Source organism: Brassica napus, chromosome C7, assembly GCF_020379485.1.
Source record: "Brassica napus cultivar Da-Ae chromosome C7, Da-Ae, whole genome shotgun sequence".
Taxonomy (NCBI): Eukaryota; Viridiplantae; Streptophyta; class Magnoliopsida; order Brassicales; family Brassicaceae; genus Brassica; species Brassica napus.
The window spans coordinates 15,013,539-15,035,911 of NC_063450.1; the positions used below are offsets into that span (position 1 = coordinate 15,013,539).

Sequence of the window (22,373 nt, forward strand, 5' to 3'; positions counted from 1 at the left end):
GCTCTCTCCTCGCTCTGGGGCGTGTTCTTCTAGGACTTATAGGCCTTATTCTCCTTATTCTTGCTCCAGCTTTTGCTGTTTTTTGGTGTCTGAAGAGAAGCGGGCATCTGGATTGTCCCATTGGTGATTCCGTCGAAAAACTGCCCGATGAGGACTTTGCATTCCTTCGTATCATGGGAATCCCTTTTGTGGTAGAGGCACCATTTTTTTGGTTCCTCGGAGTTTGAGCTCGCTGGTTCGGATGAGCTTAACTGCTTCTGAGCGGACTCTCGATCCCAGTGGTTTCAGCTTTTTTCTCGCATGACAGCAGCTGATTTTGGGGATTCCTCATCGTCAACCGAGCTGACGTATCCTCGCTTTTGAGTGGTGTTTCCACCGGAGGAGAGCTGTCGGGGCTCGTGGCGGGTGTCGTTTGTTCGGGCGGGTTGCTGTTTCGCTGCCGCTTCTTTTGCGAATTTCGCTCTTGTTTCTTCTTCCATGCAGATAAAGTTGTGAGAGCGAGAAATGGCGTCGGATACAGATTTTGTCGGGTATCGGTAGAGATCCTGACGGAAAGAGGATTTGACGTGTAAGGTGTTCATCAAACACTCAACGGCGATATGATCTGGAATATCAATCTTCGAGACAATAGCCTTGAACTTCTCCATGAAGTCGCGGAGGCTTTGGCCGTTGGCGTGAGTGAGGTTCCACAAAGCTGACACGGTCGCCTCTTGGTTAGTGAACATGATATAGTTCTTGAGAAAGGCCGTCGAGAGGTCGTGGAAACAGTCGACGGAGTTCTCTTTGAGGCCGGTGAACCAAGTGAGGGCTGGTCCTTTTCGGGTTTCGACGAAGAGTTGGCAAAAGCCAGCGTCTTTTTCTTCGTCGGTTAGGTTTGCACGTCGCATCGCTATATTGAAAGACGTAACATGGGTAGAAGGGTCGGAGAGACCTTTGAAGGTGGGGAGACGGAGCTTCTCCATCTTCTGGAGCCGCACACTAGTAACCTTTTGCGTAAAGGGTGTACGAAGAGACTCTGTGAGCACATGCTCGATTTAGGGTGCGGACGTCGTCACCTGGTGGATCTTCGAGTTGATATCGAGGACCGATTGTTTCAACGCGGTTAGTTCGCTTACGGTGTGTGCGTTGATGTCGTTATCGGCGCTTTGGCGGTCGTTGTCCCGCGTAGGTGCTACGTCGGTTGTTCGATCTGTTGCGAACAAGTGTCGACGATATTGCGTCGTTGAAGCTTCGGCGTTTGCAGCCAGAGGAGCGAGGATCTTTGCTATCGCCGTGATCTGGTCAACCGCCGCCTTCTGCGCCGCCTCTTGTTGGGCGAGGCGCGCCAGGATAGTCTCCATGGACGCAGGAGGGGACAGTGGAGTTGCTGGCATTGGCGTAGGTGTCGCCTCTGGAGCCGGCGTCGCCTCGAGAGCTTCGCGTTCCTCGCCCGACGAAGAACTGTCATTGCTAACAACCATCGTGCTGACGTTACTTTGCTAGAGGCCCCACGGTGGGCGCCAACTCTTTGAACGGGAAACGGTGATAAAGAAGATGTGGGTTTAACAAAGACGTCTTATTAATGGTCGGTGAGAATGTTCAGTCGGTTACAAAGGAAATGAGAAGAATGCGACAGAAAGAAAGCCGGTAGCTCGAAGAGCTACCGGAAAAGTACAAATAACGGCGATGGTTTCGATGGGCCTCTTCTGCTGGACCGAAAGGCCCGTATGCGTCCAAGCAGCCACCGAGTCGAGTACTCTATAGTCGACGATGATCGACTAAAAGTACTCTAGGGACAAGCCGAGAGGCCTGACCTCTTGAGCCGACTAACCGAGCCATCACTTTATCTAATCCGGGCCAGGCCTTCTATTCTTTGGGCCTTGTAGGGTGGTTAAATCCATCCCCTACATGAGTTATGTTGATGATTTATTTGTAGAAAACTATACTCGTCAGGAAAGACATTGAGTAGTAATTGATGTGATCGTTGTAATTAGATAAGAGTGGTATGCATAAGTGTGAGCTGGATATCATATATCAATTGTAGGTTGCGGTCTTTTCTAGTTAATGAATTCTGGACGTGGTCCCATAGATGTAGTAAACGAACACCGTTAACAGTGTGTTCTTTAGTTTATGCTCATAGATTCTCCGCATACAATCGAACACATAGTGCTAGCCACAAATTGCACTTTGACTTTGTTCCTTGGTGTTCGTCTTCTTCTCCATATAAATTTGCTTCCAAGACTCGTGAAGACGCTTGCGATCTGCCTGAAAGGTTCTCAACATTGCTTTGTGATTGAGGTACTTGTAGAAGCTGCATAACAAAGATACACAAGTTAGATCAAGTCTTAATTGTTAGATGATATCGATTGTGTATTAGCTTTTTAAACCGATTGATCGTAACCTGGATTCACTACTGGATTGAGAGCAACAGACTCTCCCCAGACGTAGAGGTACCGGGTAAGAAAATTTTTGGTGCAAATCTTTGTTAGTTTTTAGGCAATCGAAGATTTTTTTAGAGTTTCTAGATAGCGAATTAACAAATCCTATACATAGTTACTTTCGAATAAAAAATAACTAATTCAAACTATACATAATTATTATTTTTGTTACTTTGGAGAAATTTGTTGCTTAGATACAAAATACCAAACTGATTACGGGAGTTCGGTTACTTAAGATAAAATTATCAGAACGCGTTTTTGATACAACTGTTATCCGGTTATTTTTTGGTTCATTTACATCAAAAGCAAACCCAATCTGATCCGGAAGGAATCGACTCGAATCGAAACCTGTCCAAAAAATTATGATACCCGAATGGGGCATTTTCAGAACCAAAAAAAAATGATATCCAAAAAGACCTAAGTAGACCTAAACGGGCACCTGAATGCCCAATTCTTATTCATATTATGGTAGTTCAATAAGAGAAAAACTTTGATTTTCTTTATTTTTGGTTTAGTTTTGCCTAAAGCTCGCTCCTCATGAATTTTGACCTATTTATACTATTTTGAGCCATTGTTTAAGTAAATTTTCATTTTTTTATCAGACTTTTAAAGTTATGGGAGACAAGAATGGCATTTTAAACCCATGTTTAGTCTCTTTAATCTAGTTACTAGATACAGATCCGCGCTGTGCGCGGACATTGTTTTGACAAATTTTCTTACTAATTATTTAGATCATATTATATTATTTTTAAAATGATGATGTATAAGAAGAGTTATATGTGGATATAATATAATTTTGTTTTTGTTATGTTTTTAAACATCTATATAATATATTTTCATAACATGTAAACAATTGATTTTTTATTATATTATGTGTTGTATATAATTTATTTTATAATGTATAGTTTCGTAAATGGTAATTATGGGATTTAATTTGGTGATTAATAATGTACATATATTTTTGTTCATAATATTAAACACCTTTGGGCCAGATAATATTAATGGACTTTTGATCCATTAATGTGCAAAAAAATACAATTTTTTTGGACCCTCCACGTTAATTACCAAAACTAAGTCCAAAACCCAAAACTTAACATCTGCCAAGAACCAAAATGAAACCCAAGTGTAATAACGATTTTTTTTTCCGGGAATAGCAAAACGTCAATAAGGTCAACTACTTTTTCAGATATTTGTTTAAGTCGGTAAAAAGGAAAAAAAAAACTAATCAACTTCTTCGTTCATCTGTTTGAAGCTATCTGTCTCTCTCTCTCTCTTTCTTTCTCGTCTTCAATGATAAAATAGGATCGAAATTACATGATCTTTTCACTTATCTGTTTGTTTCTCAAGACATGCATGAGTTTTGTTAAGTCAATCGGCCAAAATTTCGGGTAATCATCTATACCCTATCTCTTATACTCTGTTTAATCTTAAATCTTTATAGATCGTATGATAATAGGTTTCGTTTATAATTTAGGTGATATAAGATATATATAATTTCTGTTGATCAGACAATTATTTGATTCATGGAAAAGGAGAAGTGAATTCTCAGATGAAAGATCAAGGCATTGCGAATATGTAAGATAAGTTTTCTCTTGTTATATGCTCCAAAATTGTTTTACTCTATTATCTGTTGTAAATTCTAAATTAACAAATCAAGTGATTTTCATGAATAATCGATTTTTCTCAATTTTTTCTTGTACATTCCATGTTTTTCTGTTTGAGCCTGAAAATATTTTGTATTTCTTATACTCAAGTTTATTAACTTCATTTATTTCTGTTTGGGTCAGCTTCTTACAATTATCTTTCGGAGTTAGGTTTGTCATATACGGCCCTATCGAACAAACAAAGAAAAAGACGAATTTATGATAACAAAGGTTAGTACTATCTCTCACATCCCTTAGTTAACAACCATGATATAAAACTGTTATAAGCATGATAGGTTGATGGTGTACGATGGTAGAAATTATCTTGGCTAATCTTGTAATTGACTGGTTAGAAATTATAAGTATCTTGCTCATTATTGTACTAATTTTGGTTATATGACTTATTGCTCTATGTATAGTATATAAAATACAAATTCTTTAGGATTAAAACATGATGATCAATTACATGTTTGATGAATGATTGAAAGAAAATTGTTTTGGTTATTTGATTAGTAAAATAAATTCTTTTGGATCAAAACATGATGATCAATATACATGTTTGGTTTGATTTCAAACCTCTGTTAGGAACATATAATTAAGTAAAGTAAACAGGGTCTGCTAAATCGAATAACTTACTGAATTTCGTCTAACTTCTACAGTAGATAGTCGAAAAAACATTAAAGTCAAAACACCAGTTTCAATCTCCAAACTAATTAAACAAAACAAACTTGTTTTAAAACACTATCATACCTCTCTTTTCTGAAGATTATTAAAAATCTCTTTGAAGACAACATTCATAGTTTTCTTCTGTGGCTTTCCTTCTTTATCCACGATCAGAATTTTCAAACATTTCTTTGACGTTACCCTTGAAATCGCAACATAAAGCTGTCCGTGAGAAAAAACTGGCCTAGGAAGAAATATTCCAACCTCAGATAGTGATTGTCCTTGAATTTTGTTGATGGTTATTGCAAAAGCCACTGTTAAAGGTAGCTGTCTTCTACGCATCTTGAAAGGAAGTCTTTTATCTGTTGGATTGATCAACAATCTTGGGATATAAACGGTCTTACCAACCTTCTCTCCAGTTATGATTCTAGCTTCAACCATAAAATCCATAAGTTGAGTAATTTGCAATCTGGTTCCATTCATTAAACCTTCATTTGGATTAATATTCCTAAGCAACATAACAGGACAACCAATCTTCAATCTCAAGCTATGGTTTGGTAGGCCAGAAACTTTAATGCTGTTTAGGAAGTCAGTACTTAGGGCGTCATTGTTGACTGAAGCGGTATCTGATGGATCAATACTGTCAGATGAGATATAAATCATTTCTTCACCTAATAGATTGCAAAAAAAAAAAAAATTAAAGGAGTTAGTGTTAAAATCGTATACTGTAAATCAAAATCAACAATTTTAAAATACTAACGCACTCTACATGTCCTAAGATAAAACAACCAACTTACCATCAAGTTTCGATAACATATGATCATTAATCATATTAACATCCTCATTAGTTGGACATAAAATCGCTCTCTCCTGGAAAAACTTAGGATCTTTCATTCCTCTTAATGAATCAGTATCTCCGTAGATGGCATGACTTATAGTTTCTATAGGGTCTTTTGGGTCCATGATCAGAAACTCTTCTGGAATATCAATTAATGCATCCCCATCATTAGGCTCAGCTATTCTCCCATCACCAACAGCCAAAATCCACTCCGAAAATTCTTTTAGATCTCTGGCCTCTTCGTATGTTAGATTGTCTGAACACAATCTCATATTCTTAGTTAGTTTGAGAACCTTACAATATTCCCAGAGATATGACGAATTCATGGCAGCCAACACTATCTCCGCCCTCCCAGCTCCAGTAATAACAGGAAGTACTTGTCGAAACTCACCTCCAAACACAATAACCTTTCCACCGAATGGTTTTTTACTGTGATTTCCCATAAGATCATTCAAACTCCTGTCTAAAGACTCAAAACAATGTTTGCTCATCATTGGTGCTTCGTCCCAAATAATAAGTGAAGCTTCCTTGATCAAATTAGCTTTATCTGATCCATGAGGCAATGTATATGTACTAAACTCATCAGGATTGATAGGTATGCCAAAACGGGAGTGAGCAGTCCTTCCACCTTGTAACAACAGAGAAGCAATTCCGCTAGATGCAGTAGTTAGAACTATATCTCCCCTACATCTCACCGCAGCTGAGAGCAGTTTCCAAAGAAAAGTTTTTCCAGTGCCACCAAACCCATCAACAAAGAACATACCGCCTCTATCTTTTAGAACAGCGCAAATGATCTCATCATATATCTTTCTTTGTTCCTCAGTCATCTTCATAATATCTATATCATGAGTGGATTGCATCTCTTCAAGATCATAACTTAGTTCATCCAAGATCAAAACATTTTCGATAGGTTTGGCATTTTCAGGAAGCTTTGGCATAGATTCATATAAGGAAAGTGAACTCCCACTCCTTTTAAGAAGCTTCTCAATCTCAATGAGAGCATGTAGTTTCTTCTCATCGTCACTTAGAATAAGTCCTGTAAAAAATTCAAAGTAGGTTCTAATTTAGGTGAAGTTGCTTTATATACTTAAAGATCGATATCAAATGTCAGCGACAGATGTACTACTATTTATTTATAACATCATAAACTTTCCAGTTAGAAAACACAGTAATGGTTTCTTTAATTATACAAGATGATAGAAGTATTGTACCTGGCCTGTTGAAATGCTTTCTGCGTGAATACTCAATATCTTCGGATAACAGTTCCCAAGTCTGTTCCCAAACTTTCTCTGGCTGACATAGACTATCTGACATGAGCATCAGAACAAAAAGATCACGAACCACAGTTGCAGAGCTATCATAACTACGTCTCACTAAGTCATCGATATACTCCTGGTCATCATCCAATATTCCTCGAGCATAACATGCGTCTTTGTAGCCTTCATAAACGACATCTTTGTAGGTTTTAATGTCTTCATAGCTCGTAGGACCTCTGACATAGTTCAACAACACTCTAAGATAATAAGAACTTTCTTGCTTACGTGGGGCATAATTAATTCTTCCAACACTAAATCCTTGTTTCCTTCTATTGAACTTCTTCTGGCTCTTCGAATATGTGTAGTAGTTGGGAATCTGCACATATGTAAGAGTCCGGGCGAATGCATCAACCTTACACAACTCAAACCACGCCAAGAACATTGTGTTTTCGATGAGTTTACGACCAACAACTTCCTTTAATTTGTCCTTCCCTCTGAAGATAATGTTTTGTTTCCCTGGTAGATGAAATGATAGCTTCTCAACCGCTGTCGATCTATAATGTATAGGAAACTTAAAAATCCTCCAAGATCCTTCACAAGTAGAAACATATCTACAAAATTCAAAATATAGAAGTTAGAAAAATCAGACGCTGTCCATAATAACTTCACTCGTATGTAGATATCCAACATAACTGAATAATATACCTGCAATCAAAGAAATCCTTTATTTAATTCTTTCTAGGCTCCACATTCTGTTTCAAAACGTCTCCATCACTCCCAATTGTTGAGTTCAATGCAGCTGACTTTGAGGATGGATGAGTCGTTGCTGTTGTTTGATCCCCTTGTGGCCCTGGTGGTTCGACAATTACAGTCACACGGTCCGCTCCTTTATTAATGTAATTAAACAAATACTTAATAGAACCAGTCTGGTTGCACCACTCTACATTAATGTGAGCTCGATAACGAAGAGAGAGTTTCTTGTTGTAAGGGATGACCCATCTGTTATCACATTTCAAACCATTCTTCTCAACATAACGGTTAGATAGATCACGTCTTCTATAAACTGGGAATCCATCTTTCTTCACTGTAGTATTCTCAGCAAATTGTTTTGGAAAATTTTTCTCACACCTCCCATTTTCCATACATGGTAAATTCATATTAGCAGCTCCACACGAACCATGAATCATCATATCTTTCACAACATTGTAAAGAGCTGGATCAGATGCCTTATCTGGGATCTCTGCTGATATAATCTTATCTATGTCTTCGGTTTTATGAAATTTGGAGCACGGTTGCATAAAAAGCAGAATGTGAGCATGTGGCAAACTTCTTTTTTGAAACTCAACTGTATACATAGCTGTAAAAAAAAGATTATTGTAAGCACACAAACCATATAGCATTCTCAGAAATTACCATATACATAAAAACGTTTAGTGATCAAATAATCGATGAGAGGAACCAAACTTACACGAAGCTGTCTTTCCTAGAATATTCTTCTTTGTTAGATCATGCATCAAACAATCGAGTTTCATCTTAAACATCCGACAAATAATATCTGGTCTGTCATCTGATTTCAAGCCTCTTTTTTGAATAAATGTTGTAAGCTCATGCCACTTTGGATTGCATGTGAATGTGATGAAAAGGTTTGGAAAACCAAAATTTCTACAAATGGCCATAGCGTCTAAGTACATATTCTTCATGTATCTCGGACTCCCTGTGAAGGTAGCTAGTAGAATAAATTCCTGACCTTGTTCATTCATACATATGTTGCCGGCATTTTCAGACTCCTTGATAGAGTCATAACTATCTGAACGCAAGCTAGTCTGATTAAGCTTCAAATACCTCAATCTGTTAGATTCTATTGTCGTATAGGCATCCACTATGAATTGTTGAAATAACCTTCTTGAGTAAAGCAGAGCATGTGACTCATTTTCTCGCTCTTGAATCCGGAAAGCAAAAAACTGCCTCATACTAATAGTATCCTTTTTCAGTTTCTTTGAAGCCTCTGTCACACCCTTCTTAATTCCGACCCTGAAACCATCCTCCCCATACACAAATAACAGAGGATATTGAAGGGCTAGATAGGATATATGAATCTCATCAATCTTTGTAAGTCGTCCAGACTTGTGCTGTAGAACAATATCGCGCTTATCCATTCCTAAATTAAAATCTCCAGGAATCAAAGCAGCAACCTCAGAAGCTGTTGGTATATTATACGTCCTACCATCTTTGTCACTTCTACTGACTATTCGCATATGGAAAGTCTTTTCAGGATTCATCTGAAATCTCTCTTTTGCTGATCGAAACTACTTCACATATAGGTTCACATCATTCAACATCTTTATAATCGGTTCAATAATTTCTTTTTTAAACCGTCTGCTTTGCTGTTTGATGACACATGTTTGGATTTGCTGAAGAGAAACAGCAAAACAATCATTTAAACGTCAAATAAAAAATAATTATGGAATAACTTAATTACAAACTTTTTGGCGATACAAAATAAATGGCCATTACCTCAGAGCATTAGATCTGTTTTCTACTTCATTCTCTGTGTCAACAATATATAGCTGTCCAAACGCAGCTTTGCCTCCTTCATTTGGTGTTAAACTTCGAGCCAAATGATAGTTTTCACCATGAAGCTGAAACATTTGGGGTCCTGCTCCCTTTTTCAGTGAGTTTTCTACTTTTCCACCAAGAGAAGTGAATGAAAAAACCATATTATATGGTCTAGTATTCCTTTGGAAATGCTTGCTAAGCTTATCATTTCCTGTAAGAAGCTTCATAAGAAAATCAGGGGGTTTCTTTAAATACGGCAATTGGACCTGTCCTTGCATGCAACACAATGTAAATATAGGTTTTCTTCTGTATTTGCTCTTATTTATGCGTTCTCCATACCACATGATAGCTCCACAATGAACACAAGTATGATCAGGATCACCCTCGTCAACATAATCTGCGTTGATAAATTAGATGTTGGTTAGAAAACATATTGCACATTTAAGATATAAATTTAGGTTTTAAACTAACCATCTTGATTGGTAGATACTGGTTTCACTTTTTTTTCGGCTCACTGAATTTTTTTCTGAACAAAGCTGCCAGGAAATGAACTCGTTCAGACTGATTTTCCTTCTCTGGTTTAGGCTCCATAGGTTGTTGATCATCTGAATAATCAGTGTCCGAACTTTCCTGACTACTACATCCGAATTCAAGATCACTATCATCCATGGTGCCTTGAAAATCTGCCAAAATATAGTAAACATTTATAGTATAATCAATGAATTTTAAGAGTCAAAACATTTAGACAAAGGAAAAAAAACAAATAACAATGAAAAATTTCATAATAGGTTAAACATTGGAACAAATTAAACTACCATCACGTTTTTTAAAACCCAACTTTATTAAGTTCAAAAGAAATAACAATGATAAATAGAATTCAACCAAATAACATCAAAAGGAAAAAAACCAAATGAGAAAAGAAACTTGAAAATAAAGTATCCATCCAATAAGAACTTCACAAAGACTTGAGCTAATTCCAGATATTCTTTTCCACCTTGATGACCTTTGAGCATTGTTTCTTTGAAGTAGAAGAAAGGTCATCAATATCATTGTCTCCTCTACGTTTTGAAACTGGAGTTGAGGACAAACATGGGTTGTCTTCCTCGTCTGTGCTGATCAGGGAGATCTATAAACGATTGAAGAAAATTTAGGATATAAAATTTATATATATTTATGATATTGTCTATATAGGAAAATAGTGTACATACCTGTCCAGATGAACGATCAGAAGAAACAACATTTGTCACTGTGTCGTCATCTTCACTTATGATTTCATTAACAGCCCAAATCTTCCCGATATTAAAAATATCAGCTTCATAGTCAACATTATCTTTGTTCACATAGACACCAAATTTGAAAGTCTTCCCAATAAGATCAGTAATAGCATCAGGCAAATCTTCAGGATCCTCAACCTAATTAGACAGTGACAAAACACTATAAAACCAACGAAACCAATTCATAATTTAAAAGAATTCGTTGAATTATTTAAGTATTAAAACCAGTGAAACATATTTATAATTAAAAAAATCCTTAAATATATTTAAGCTAATATATACCTCTTCTAGAGAACCACCTAGGAGCACATCAGCACTTACTCCCAAAATAGGTTCAGCAATAGTGTCAAGCAGCATCACTTTTGTTTCACCGTAGTCATCCTTTATCAGGAGATGTAGTTTAAACCTAATTGAAAAAAATAAAATTCATAGAAGTTCCACTAAAATATAAAGTAAAGTTTTAAAATCATACTGAGGTGCAACATTGGTAATGGACTGATTGCATGTTTCACAACGCCAGAGATGTTTCACAGGTACCACATCCCTATTAGTAATGTCAGTGACCTTTTTGAAGTTGCACTTAACACAACCAAAGTAATATCATGCGTAGTCTGTGTCAATTGCATAAATTGTTGCCTTAACAATGCATTTCTCGATCTACAGTATGGACAATGATTTGTTAAATAGATTATATTAAATAAAGAAATACATTAGTGAAAAATAAAAATATAACCTCAGTTGCCATTATGATATCCAAAACTGATCTCTCTGGATAAGTTGACCATTTTTCAATTTGCCGCTTGTTTCCCTTTGGTTTAACGACCTCACGAATACCATCAGATAGCGCAAGCTCATTATTGGGCGCCCTTAACATTTTTCAAAAAAAAAAAAACAGATTAACAAATAAGTGTATGTACTAAGTTGTTTAAAAAAAAGAAAATTATAATAGAAACTTACATTCTTAGATAGTCCTGCACATCAAAACCGTCTGGATTTATCACCAAACTGGAAGTTTCAAAGGCATTTGTGACCTGGACTTGTCCTGTAAGAAACAAAAATATTTTCTAGCATCACTTATAAATCATATTTTAAATATCTAATCAAAAATAACTTAATTAGATATCTTACCCTTGTAAACATTGATTTTAGCAAATCTTATTAAACAGAGGAAATTGGGTGAAGGTCAAACTTTGTAAGTTCTGAACACTTGTTCAGCAAAACGCCTCCATAGACAACATGCTATTTGTTGATCACTGATAATATATGAAGTACAAAAATATAAACATACGTTTGATACATTTAATTTAATTTTCTTTTATATATTAACTTACCTTGTATCTGTCAAAGTAAATTCCAACTTCTTCTTATCTTTACCAAGCACTTGAACAACTTCGAGATCTCCAAAATCTGTTGGTTGACCAATTACATCTACAACCATATAACAGTAATAAAACATTAGTTAATGTAAATGGACGAATATAGGAAATTAAGATGATAAATTATGCTATACCAATCAAAAAATTTGAATCAAGACTTCCATTAATGATTGCTTGGAATGGAGTTAATGACAAAAAAACATCATCATTTTTCAGAGAGGAATCAGTGACGTTGGAATTGCTTATGATAGAAAGCTTGTATTTATGGCTCGTTGGCCGGTACTTCCCGGTAGCTGGAGTAACAGAAAAATTCTCAAGGAACCTCCATTGTCCAACCTGCAATTTCTTAGCACGAGCAAGGAAAAGCCGTTTGCAGGTACAATGTATCTTAACACCCTACAATAACAAATAATCAACACTCGGTTTAGACGTTGGTTACAGAAACAGTTTAAATGGCTTGACATTGTTCAAAGTGATTTCGTTGGATGAAACCATAGCCATATTAGTATCTATTTTTTCGTGAGGTGTTGAAAAGAGTTGTGGCAATGGAAGATTATTTATACTGACTAGGTGATGGTTGTGTTTAGGTATAATGAGCATAGAATGGTATATTACGATATCCGATATTATTGGAATGATATATATTAGTTTTAAATATATTTGATTTGTATATTTTTAGGAACCGTTAAATGAAGTTACGATATGTACCTTTTTCGTAGATGGGAAGTTGATTAATAGGGAGATAGTGGTTAAGGAAGAAAATCAAGTAAGAATATTTTTTAGTTTTCAAATATAAAAGAATAAGGAAGATATATTAACTGAATTAGAGGTTTTTTTGCTTGCTAGAAACGCTAGGCTAGATTTGATCAAATCTATGATTAATGCTGTTAGAATATTCTGCCAAATGATTATATAAAGAAAAATCTATTTAGCTCACGTTTTTCTAAATTTAGTGATATATATTGTTAGAATGTTCTGAATAATTATTATAATTATAAACATTAAATAATTAGATAACCGACGGTATAGTTTTAATTTTATTTTAGAATTAGGAAACTGGTTTGGTTAAATTAACCGGTGGTCGTCTGATTTAAATAATGCGGTAGAATTAGGATGAGCGTGTAGTTAATCTGTAACACTCTAGAAATACATATGTAATCTATTAAATTTAACATCTCAGATATAAGTATGAACATATTAATATCTCCACATATGTGTGTATTCATTCTATGTTTATGTATGATAATCAAAAGACAAATCTTAGATAACTTTACTGATTAGAAGCGTTTCTAATCTCTATATGATTAAAGATAATATGGTTGACATTGATAATGGGATGATAACATTGTGTTCATAATATCAGATTTCTGAAAGTTAAAATATCAGTAAGTGATAAGATGGTCTGCCATGTTGCATGTTCAGTGATATCAGAGTTGACTATATATGAATAAATCTGACTTTGATAAGTTGCAGTTAATAATCTGAAAATAAGTTTATACGGTATGATTTTTTATGGTGCAAATAATGAACTGAAGTGAATAAAAAAGGGGCACTTAAACAATCTTAATAACAAAGCAGACTATGTACGTAAGATGTAATATGGAGATAAGAGTTATGTTTTGTATTGTTCTTATAACGATAAATAACCGACAGTATAGTTTAAATATATTTTAGAATTCGAACAATGGTTTTGTTAAATTGACCGGTGGTGGTCTAATTTAAATGATGCGGTAGAATTATTGGTTTTGTTAAATTGACCGGTGGTGATCTAATTTAAATGATGCCGTAGAATTATTATATGTAGCGTGTACGTAATATATATAACTCTCTAGAAAGGATCCAAACTTAAATCACAACTTCTATCAGTAGATTAAAAGGTAGGACTCTATTTTATTCCTCTTAATGAATCAGTATCTCCGTAGATGGCATGACTTATAGTTTCTATAGGGTCTTTTGGGTCCATGATCAGAAACTCTTCTGGAATATCAATTAATGCATCCCCATCATTAGGCTCAGCTATTCTCCCATCACCAACAGCCAAAATCCACTCCGAAAATTCTTTTAGATCTCTGGCCTCTTCGTATGTTAGATTGTCTGAACACAATCTCATATTCTTAGTTAGTTTGAGAACCTTACAATATTCCCAGAGATATGACGAATTCATGGCAGCCAACACTATCTCCGCCCTCCCAGCTCCAGTAATAACAGGAAGTACTTGTCGAAACTCACCTCCAAACACAATAACCTTTCCACCAAATGGTTTTTTACTGTGATTTCCCATAAGATCATTCAAACTCCTGTCTAAAGACTCAAAACAATGTTTGCTCATCATTGGTGCTTCGTCCCAAATAATAAGTGAAGCTTCCTTGATCAAATTAGCTTTATCTGATCCATGAGGCAATGTATATGTACTAAACTCATCAGGATTGATAGGTATGCCAAAACGGGAGTGAGCAGTCCTTCCACCTTGTAACAACAGAGAAGCAATTCCGCTAGATGCAGTAGTTAGAACTATATCTCCCCTACATCTCACCGCAGCTGAGAGCAGTTTCCAAAGAAAAGTTTTTCCAGTGCCACCAAACCCATCAACAAAGAACATACCGCCTCTATCTTTTAGAACAGCGCAAATGATCTCATCATATATCTTTCTTTGTTCCTCAGTCATCTTCATAATATCTATATCATGAGTGGATTGCATCTCTTCAAGATCATAACTTAGTTCATCCAAGATCAAAACATTTTCGATAGGTTTGGCATTTTCAGGAAGCTTTGGCATAGATTCATATAAGGAAAGTGAACTCCCACTCCTTTTAAGAAGCTTCTCAATCTCAATGAGAGCATATAGTTTCTTCTCATCGTCACTTAGAATAAGTCCTGTAAAAAATTCAAAGTAGGTTCTAATTTAGGTGAAGTTGCTTTATATACTTAAAGATCGATATCAAATGTCAGCGACAGATGTACTACTATTTATTTATAACATCATAAACTTTCCAGTTAGAAAACACAGTAATGGTTTCTTTAATTATACAAGATGATAGAAGTATTGTACCTGGCCTGTTGAAATGCTTTCTGCGTGAATACTCAATATCTTCGGATAACAGTTCCCAAGTCTGTTCCCAAACTTTCTCTGGCTGACATAGACTATCTGACATGAGCATCAGAACAAAAAGATCACGAACCACAGTTGCAGAGCTATCATAACTACGTCTCACTAAGTCATCGATATACTCCTGGTCATCATCCAATATTCCTCGAGCATAACATGCGTCTTTGTAGCCTTCATAAACGACATCTTTGTAGGTTTTAATGTCTTCATAGCTCGTAGGACCTCTGACATAGTTCAACAACACTCTAAGATAATAAGAACTTTCTTGCTTACGTGGGGCATAATTAATTCTTCCAACACTAAATCCTTGTTTCCTTCTATTGAACTTCTTCTGGCTCTTCGAATATGTGTAGTAGTTGGGAATATGCACATATGTAAGAGTCCGGGCGAATGCATCAACCTTACACAACTCAAACCACGCCAAGAACATTGTGTTTTCGATGAGTTTACGACCAACAACTTCCTTTAATTTTTCCTTCCCTCTGAAGATAATGTTTTGTTTCCCTGGTAGATGAAATGATAGCTTCTCAACCGCTGTCGATCTATAATGTATAGGAAACTTAAAAATCCTCCAAGATCCTTCACAAGTAGAAACATATCTACAAAATTCAAAATATAGAAGTTAGAAAAATCAGACGCTGTCCATAATAACTTCACTCGTATGTAGATATCCAACATAACTGAATAATATACCTGCAATCAAATAAATCCTTTATTTAATTCTTTCTAGGCTCCACATTCTGTTTCAAAACGTCTCCATCACTCCCAATTGTTGAGTTCAATGCAACTGACTTTGAGGATGGATGAGTCGTTGCTGTTGTTTGATCCCCTTGTGGCCCTGGTGGTTCGACAATTACAGTCACACGGTCCGCTCCTTTATTAATGTAATTAAACAAATACTTAATAGAACCAGTCTGGTTGCACCACTCTACATTAATGTGAGCTCGATAACGAAGAGAGAGTTTCTTGTTGTAAGGGATGACCCATCTGTTATCACATTTCAAACCATTCTTCTCAACATAACGGTTAGATAGATCACGTCTTCTATAAACTGGGAATCCATCTTTCTTCACTGTAGTATTCTCAGCAAATTGTTTTGGAAAATTTTTCTCACACCTCCCATTTTCCATACATGGTAAATTCATATTAGCAGCTCCACACGAACCATGAATCATCATATCTTTCACAACATTGTAAAGAGCTGGATCAGATGCCTTATCTGGGATCTCTGCTGATATAATCTTATCTATGTCTTCGGTTTTATGAAATTTGGAGCACGGTTGCATAAAAAGCAGAATGTGAGCATGTGGCAAACTTCTTTTTTGAAACTCAACTGTATACATAGCTGTAAAAAAAAGATTATTGTAAGCACACAAACCATATAGCATTCTCAGAAATTACCATATACATAAAAACGTTTAGTGATCAAATAATCGATGAGAGGAACCAAACTTACACGAAGCTGTCTTTCCTAGAATATTCTTCTTTGTTAGATCATGCATCAAACAATCGAGTTTCATCTTAAACATCCGACAAATAATATCTGGTCTGTCATCTGATTTCAAGCCTCTTTTTTGAATAAATGTTGTAAGCTCATGTCACTTTGGATTGCATGTGAATGTGATGAAAAGGTTTGGAAAACCAAAATTTCTACAAATGGCCATAGCGTCTAAGTACATATTCTTCATGTATCTCGGACTCCCTGTGAAGGTAGCTAGTAGAATAAATTCCTGACCTTGTTCATTCATACATATGTTGCCGGCATTTTCAGACTCCTTGATAGAGTCATAACTATCTGAACGCAAGCTAGTCTGATTAAGCTTCAAATACCTCAATCTGTTAGATTCTATTGTCGTATAGGCATCCACTATGAATTGTTGAAATAACCTTCTTGAGTAAAGCAGAGCATGTGACTCATTTTCTCGCTCTTGAATCCGGAAAGCAAAAAACTGCCTCATACTAATAGTATCCTTTTTCAGTTTCTTTGAAGCCTCTGTCACACCCTTCTTAATTCCGACCCTGAAACCATCCTCCCCATACACAAATAACAGAGGATATTGAAGGGCTAGATAGGATATATGAATCTCATCAATCTTTGTAAGTCGTCCAGACTTGTGCTGTAGAACAATATCGCGCTTATCCATTCCTAAATTAAAATCTCCAGGAATCAAAGCAGCAACCTCAGAAGCTGTTGGTATATTATACGTCCTACCATCTTTGTCACTTCTACTGACTATTCGCATATGGAAAGTCTTTTCAGGATTCATCTGAAATCTCTCTTTTGCTGATCGAAACTACTTCACATATAGGTTCACATCATTCAACATCTTTATAATCGGTTCAATAATTTCTTTTTTAAACCGTCTGCTTTGCTGTTTGATGACACATGTTTGGATTTGCTGAAGAGAAACAGCAAAACAATCATTTAAACGTCAAATAAAAAATAATTATGGAATAACTTAATTACAAACTTTTTGGCGATACAAAATAAATGGCCATTACCTCAGAGCATTAGATCTGTTTTCTACTTCATTCTCTGTGTCAACAATATATAGCTGTCCAAACGCAGATTTGCCTCCTTCATTTGGTGTTAAACTTCGAGCCAAATGATAGTTTTCACCATGAAGCTGAAACATTTGGGGTCCTGCTCCCTTTTTCAGTGAGTTTTCTACTTTTCCACCAAGAGAAGTGAATGAAAAAACCATATTATATGGTCTAGTATTCCTTTGGAAATGCTTGCTAAGCTTATCATTTCCTGTAAGAAGCTTCATAAGAAAATCAGGGGGTTTCTTTAAATACGGCAATTGGACCTGTCCTTGCATGCAACACAATGTAAATATAGGTTTTCTTCTGTATTTGCTCTTATTTATGCGTTCTCCATACCACATGATAGCTCCACAATGAACACAAGTATGATCAGGATCACCCTCGTCAACATAATCTGCGTTGATAAATTAGATGTTGGTTAGAAAACATATTGCACATTTAAGATATAAATTTAGGTTTTAAACTAACCATCTTGATTGGTAGATACTGGTTTCACTTTTTTTTCGGCTCACTGAATTTTTTTCTGAACAAAGCTGCCAGGAAATGAACTCGTTCAGACTGATTTTCCTTCTCTGGTTTAGGCTCCATAGGTTGTTGATCATCTGAATAATCAGTGTCCGAACTTTCCTGACTACTACATCCGAATTCAAGATCACTATCATCCATGGTGCCTTGAAAATCTGCCAAAATATAGTAAACATTTATAGTATAATCAATGAATTTTAAGAGTCAAAACATTTAGACAAAGGAAAAAAAACAAATAACAATGAAAAATTTCATAATAGGTTAAACATTGGAACAAATTAAACTACCATCACGTTTTTTAAAACCCAACTTTATTAAGTTCAAAAGAAATAACAATGATAAATAGAATTCAACCAAATAACATCAAAAGGAAAAAAACCAAATGAGAAAAGAAACTTGAAAATAAAGTATCCATCCAATAAGAACTTCACAAAGACTTGAGCTAATTCCCGATATTCTTTTCCACCTTGATGACCTTTGAGCATTGTTTCTTTGAAGTAGAAGAAAGGTCATCAATATCATTGTCTCCTCTACGTTTTGAAACTGGAGTTGAGGACAAACATGTGTTGTCTTCCTCGTCTGCGCTGATCAGGGAGATCTATAAACGATTGAAGAACATTTAGGATATAAAATTTATATATATTTATGATATTGTCTATATAGGAAAATAGTGTACATACCTGTCCAGATGAACGATCAGAAGAAACAACATTTGTCACTGTGTCGTCATCTTCACTTATGATTTCATTAACAGCCCAAATCTTCCCGATATTAAAAATATCAGCTTCATAGTCAACATTATCTTTGTTCACATAGACACCAAATTTGAAAGTCTTCCCAATAAGATCAGTAATAGCATCAGGCAAATCTTCAGGATCCTCAACCTAATTAGACAGTGACAAAACACTATAAAACCAACGAAACCAATTCATAATTTAAAAGAATTCGTTGAATATATTTAAGTATTAAAACCAGTGAAACAAATTTATAATTAAAAAAATCCTTAAATATATTTAAGCTAATATATACCTCTTCTAGAGAACCACCTAGGAGCACATCAGCACTTACTCCCAAAATAGGTTCAGCAATAGTGTCAAGCAGCATCACTTTTGTTTCACCGTAGTCATCCTTTATCAGGAGATGTAGTTTAAACCTAATTGAAAAAAATAAAATTCATAGAAGTTCCACTAAAATATAAAGTAAAGTTTTAAAATCATACTGAGGTGCAACATTGGTAATGGACTGATTGCATGTTTCACAACGCCAGAGATGTTTCACAGGTACCACATCCCTATTAGTAATGTCAGTGACCTTTTTGAAGTTGCACTTAACACAACCAAAGTAATATCATGCGTAGTCTGTGTCAATTGCATAAATTGTTGCCTTAACAATGCATTTCTCGATCTACAGTATGGACAATGATTTGTTAAATAGATTATATTAAATAAAGAAATACATTAGTGAAAAATAAAAATATAACCTCAGTTGCCATTATGATATCCAAAACTGATCTCTCTGGATAAGTTGACCATTTTTCAATTTGCCGCTTGTTTCCCTTTGGTTTAACGACCTCACGAATACCATCAGATAGCGCAAGCTCATTATTGGGCGCCCTTAACATTTTTCAAAAAAAAAAAACAGATTAACAAATAAGTGTATGTACTAAGTTGTTTAAAAAAAGAAAATTATAATAGAAACTTACATTCTTAGATAGTCCTGCACATCAAAACCGTCTGGATTTATCACCAAACTGGAAGTTTCAAAGGCATTTGTGACCTGGACTTGTCCTGTAAGAAACAAAAATATTTTCTAGCATCACTTATAAATCATATTTTAAATATCTAATCAAAAATAACTTAATTAGATATCTTACCCTTGTAAACATTGATTTTAGCAAATCTTATTAAACAGAGGAAATTGGGTGAAGGTCAAACTTTGTAAGTTCTGAACACTTGTTCAGCAAAACGCCTCCATAGACAACATGCTATTTGTTGATCACTGATAATATATGAAGTACAAAAATATAAACATACGTTTGATACATTTAATTTAATTTTCTTTTATATATTAACTTACCTTGTATCTGTCAAAGTAAATTCCAACTTCTTCTTATCTTTACCAAGCACTTGAACAACTTCGAGATCTCCAAAATCTGTTGGTTGACCAATTACATCTACAACCATATAACAGTAATAAAACATTAGTTAATGTAAATGGACGAATATAGGAAATTAAGATGATAAATTATGCTATACCAATCAAAAAATTTGAATCAAGACTTCCATTAATGATTGCTTGGAATGGAGTTAATGACAAAAAAACATCATCATTTTTCAGAGAGGAATCAGTGACGTTGGAATTGCTTATGATAGAAAGCTTGTATTTATGGCTCGTTGGCCGGTACTTCCCGGTAGCTGGAGTAACAGAAAAATTCTCAAGGAACCTCCATTGTCCAACCTGCAATTTCTTAGCACGAGCAAGGAAAAGCCGTTTGCAGGTACAATGTATCTTAACACCCTACAATAACAAATAATCAACACTCGGTTTAGACGTTGGTTACAGAAACAGTTTAAATGGCTTGACATTGTTCAAAGTGATTTCGTTGGATGAAACCATAGCCATATTAGTATCTATTTTTTCGTGAGGTGTTGAAAAGAGTTGAGGCAATGGAAGATTATTTATACTGACTAGGTGATGGTTGTGTTTAGGTATAATGAGCATAGAATGGTATATTACGATATCCGATATTATTGGAATGATATATATTAGTTTTAAATATATTTGATTTGTATATTTTTAGGAACCGTTAAATGAAGTTACGATATGTACCTTTTTCGTAGATGGGAAGTTGATTAATAGGGAGATAGTGGTTAAGGAAGAAAATCAAGTAAGAATATTTTTTAGTTTTCAAATATAAAAGAATAAGGAAGATATATTAACTGAATTAGAGGTTTTTTTGCTTGCTAGAAACGCTAGGCTAGATTTGATCAAATCTATGATTAATGCTGTTAGAATATTCTGCCAAATGATTATATAAAGAAAAATCTATTTAGCTCACGTTTTTCTAAATTTAGTGATATATATTGTTAGAATGTTCTGAATAATTATTATAATTATAAACATTAAATAATTAGATAACCGACGGTATAGTTTTAATTTTATTTTAGAATTAGGAAACTGGTTTGGTTAAATTAACCGGTGGTCGTCTGATTTAAATAATGCGGTAGAATTAGGATGAGCGTGTAGTTAATCTGTAACACTCTAGAAATACATATGTAATCTATTAAATTTAACATCTCAGATATAAGTATGAACATATTAATATCTCCACATATGTGTGTATTCATTCTATGTTTATGTATGATAATCAAAAGACAAATCTTAGATAACTTTACTGATTAGAAGCGTTTCTAATCTCTATATGATTAAAGATAATATGGTTGACATTGATAATGGGATGATAACATTGTGTTCATAATATCAGATTTCTGAAAGTTAAAATATCAGTAAGTGATAAGATGGTCTGCCATGTTGCATGTTCAGTGATATCAGAGTTGACTATATATGAATAAATCTGACTTTGATAAGTTGCAGTTAATAATCTGAAAATAAGTTTATACGGTATGATTTTTTATGGTGCAAATAATGAACTGAAGTGAATAAAAAAGGGGCACTTAAACAATCTTAATAACAAAGCAGACTATGTACGTAAGATGTAATATGGAGATAAGAGTTATGTTTTGTATTGTTCTTATAACGATAAATAACCGACAGTATAGTTTAAATATATTTTAGAATTCGAACAATGGTTTTGTTAAATTGACCGGTGGTGGTCTAATTTAAATGATGCGGTAGAATTATTGGTTTTGTTAAATTGACCGGTGGTGATCTAATTTAAATGATGCCGTAGAATTATTATATGTAGCGTGTACGTAATATATATAACTCTCTAGAAAGGATCCAAACTTAAATCACAACTTCTATCAGTAGATTAAAAGGTAGGACTCTATTTTAATAGATTAGAAGATGCATACATCATTACATCATCATTGAATTTTGTTTATGCTTACATGTCAGAGTAGATTCAAAAGATATACTGTATTTCTAGGTTTAATGCTTTTTGATTTGGGTATAATTTTGAAAGTTAATATTAGATTCATAAAAATTTCAAA

The 22,373-nt window shown here is 34.9% G+C and overlaps 5 protein-coding genes across 5 annotated transcripts; all 5 read right to left on the minus strand.

Annotated features, from left to right (window-relative positions):
- Nucleotides 1–2,113: 2,113 nt before the first annotated feature.
- On the minus strand, nt 2,114–7,259 carry LOC125590434 (ATP-dependent DNA helicase PIF1-like). The gene is made up of 4 exons (XM_048763997.1): nt 6,773–7,259; nt 5,521–6,597; nt 4,811–5,394; nt 2,114–2,290 (listed from the first exon to the last, which is right to left on the minus strand). Exons 1-4 carry the CDS (start codon nt 7,257–7,259, stop codon nt 2,114–2,116), a joined length of 2,325 nt encoding a protein of 774 aa, XP_048619954.1.
- Nucleotides 7,260–7,545: 286 nt separating this feature from the next.
- LOC125590435 lies at nt 7,546–9,096 on the minus strand. Its single transcript, XM_048763998.1, has 2 exons — nt 8,286–9,096; nt 7,546–8,174 (listed from the first exon to the last, which is right to left on the minus strand). The coding sequence occupies exons 1-2, from the start codon at nt 9,094–9,096 to the stop codon at nt 7,546–7,548; spliced, it is 1,440 nt and encodes a 479-aa protein (XP_048619955.1).
- A 1,247-nt stretch (nt 9,097–10,343) lies between these two features.
- Nucleotides 10,344–12,085, minus strand: LOC125590436. The gene is made up of 8 exons (XM_048763999.1): nt 11,979–12,085; nt 11,776–11,801; nt 11,605–11,689; nt 11,381–11,513; nt 11,120–11,226; nt 10,930–11,053; nt 10,582–10,785; nt 10,344–10,499 (listed from the first exon to the last, which is right to left on the minus strand). Exons 1-8 carry the CDS (start codon nt 12,083–12,085, stop codon nt 10,344–10,346), a joined length of 942 nt encoding a protein of 313 aa, XP_048619956.1.
- A 1,823-nt stretch (nt 12,086–13,908) lies between these two features.
- Nucleotides 13,909–17,396, minus strand: LOC125590437. Its single transcript, XM_048764000.1, has 4 exons — nt 16,865–17,396; nt 15,922–16,474; nt 15,073–15,728; nt 13,909–14,897 (listed from the first exon to the last, which is right to left on the minus strand). The coding sequence occupies exons 1-4, from the start codon at nt 17,394–17,396 to the stop codon at nt 13,909–13,911; spliced, it is 2,730 nt and encodes a 909-aa protein (XP_048619957.1).
- A 1,247-nt stretch (nt 17,397–18,643) lies between these two features.
- Nucleotides 18,644–20,384, minus strand: LOC125590438. The gene is made up of 8 exons (XM_048764001.1): nt 20,278–20,384; nt 20,075–20,100; nt 19,904–19,988; nt 19,682–19,814; nt 19,421–19,527; nt 19,231–19,354; nt 18,882–19,085; nt 18,644–18,799 (listed from the first exon to the last, which is right to left on the minus strand). Exons 1-8 carry the CDS (start codon nt 20,382–20,384, stop codon nt 18,644–18,646), a joined length of 942 nt encoding a protein of 313 aa, XP_048619958.1.
- Between the last annotated feature and the right edge of the window lie 1,989 nt (nt 20,385–22,373).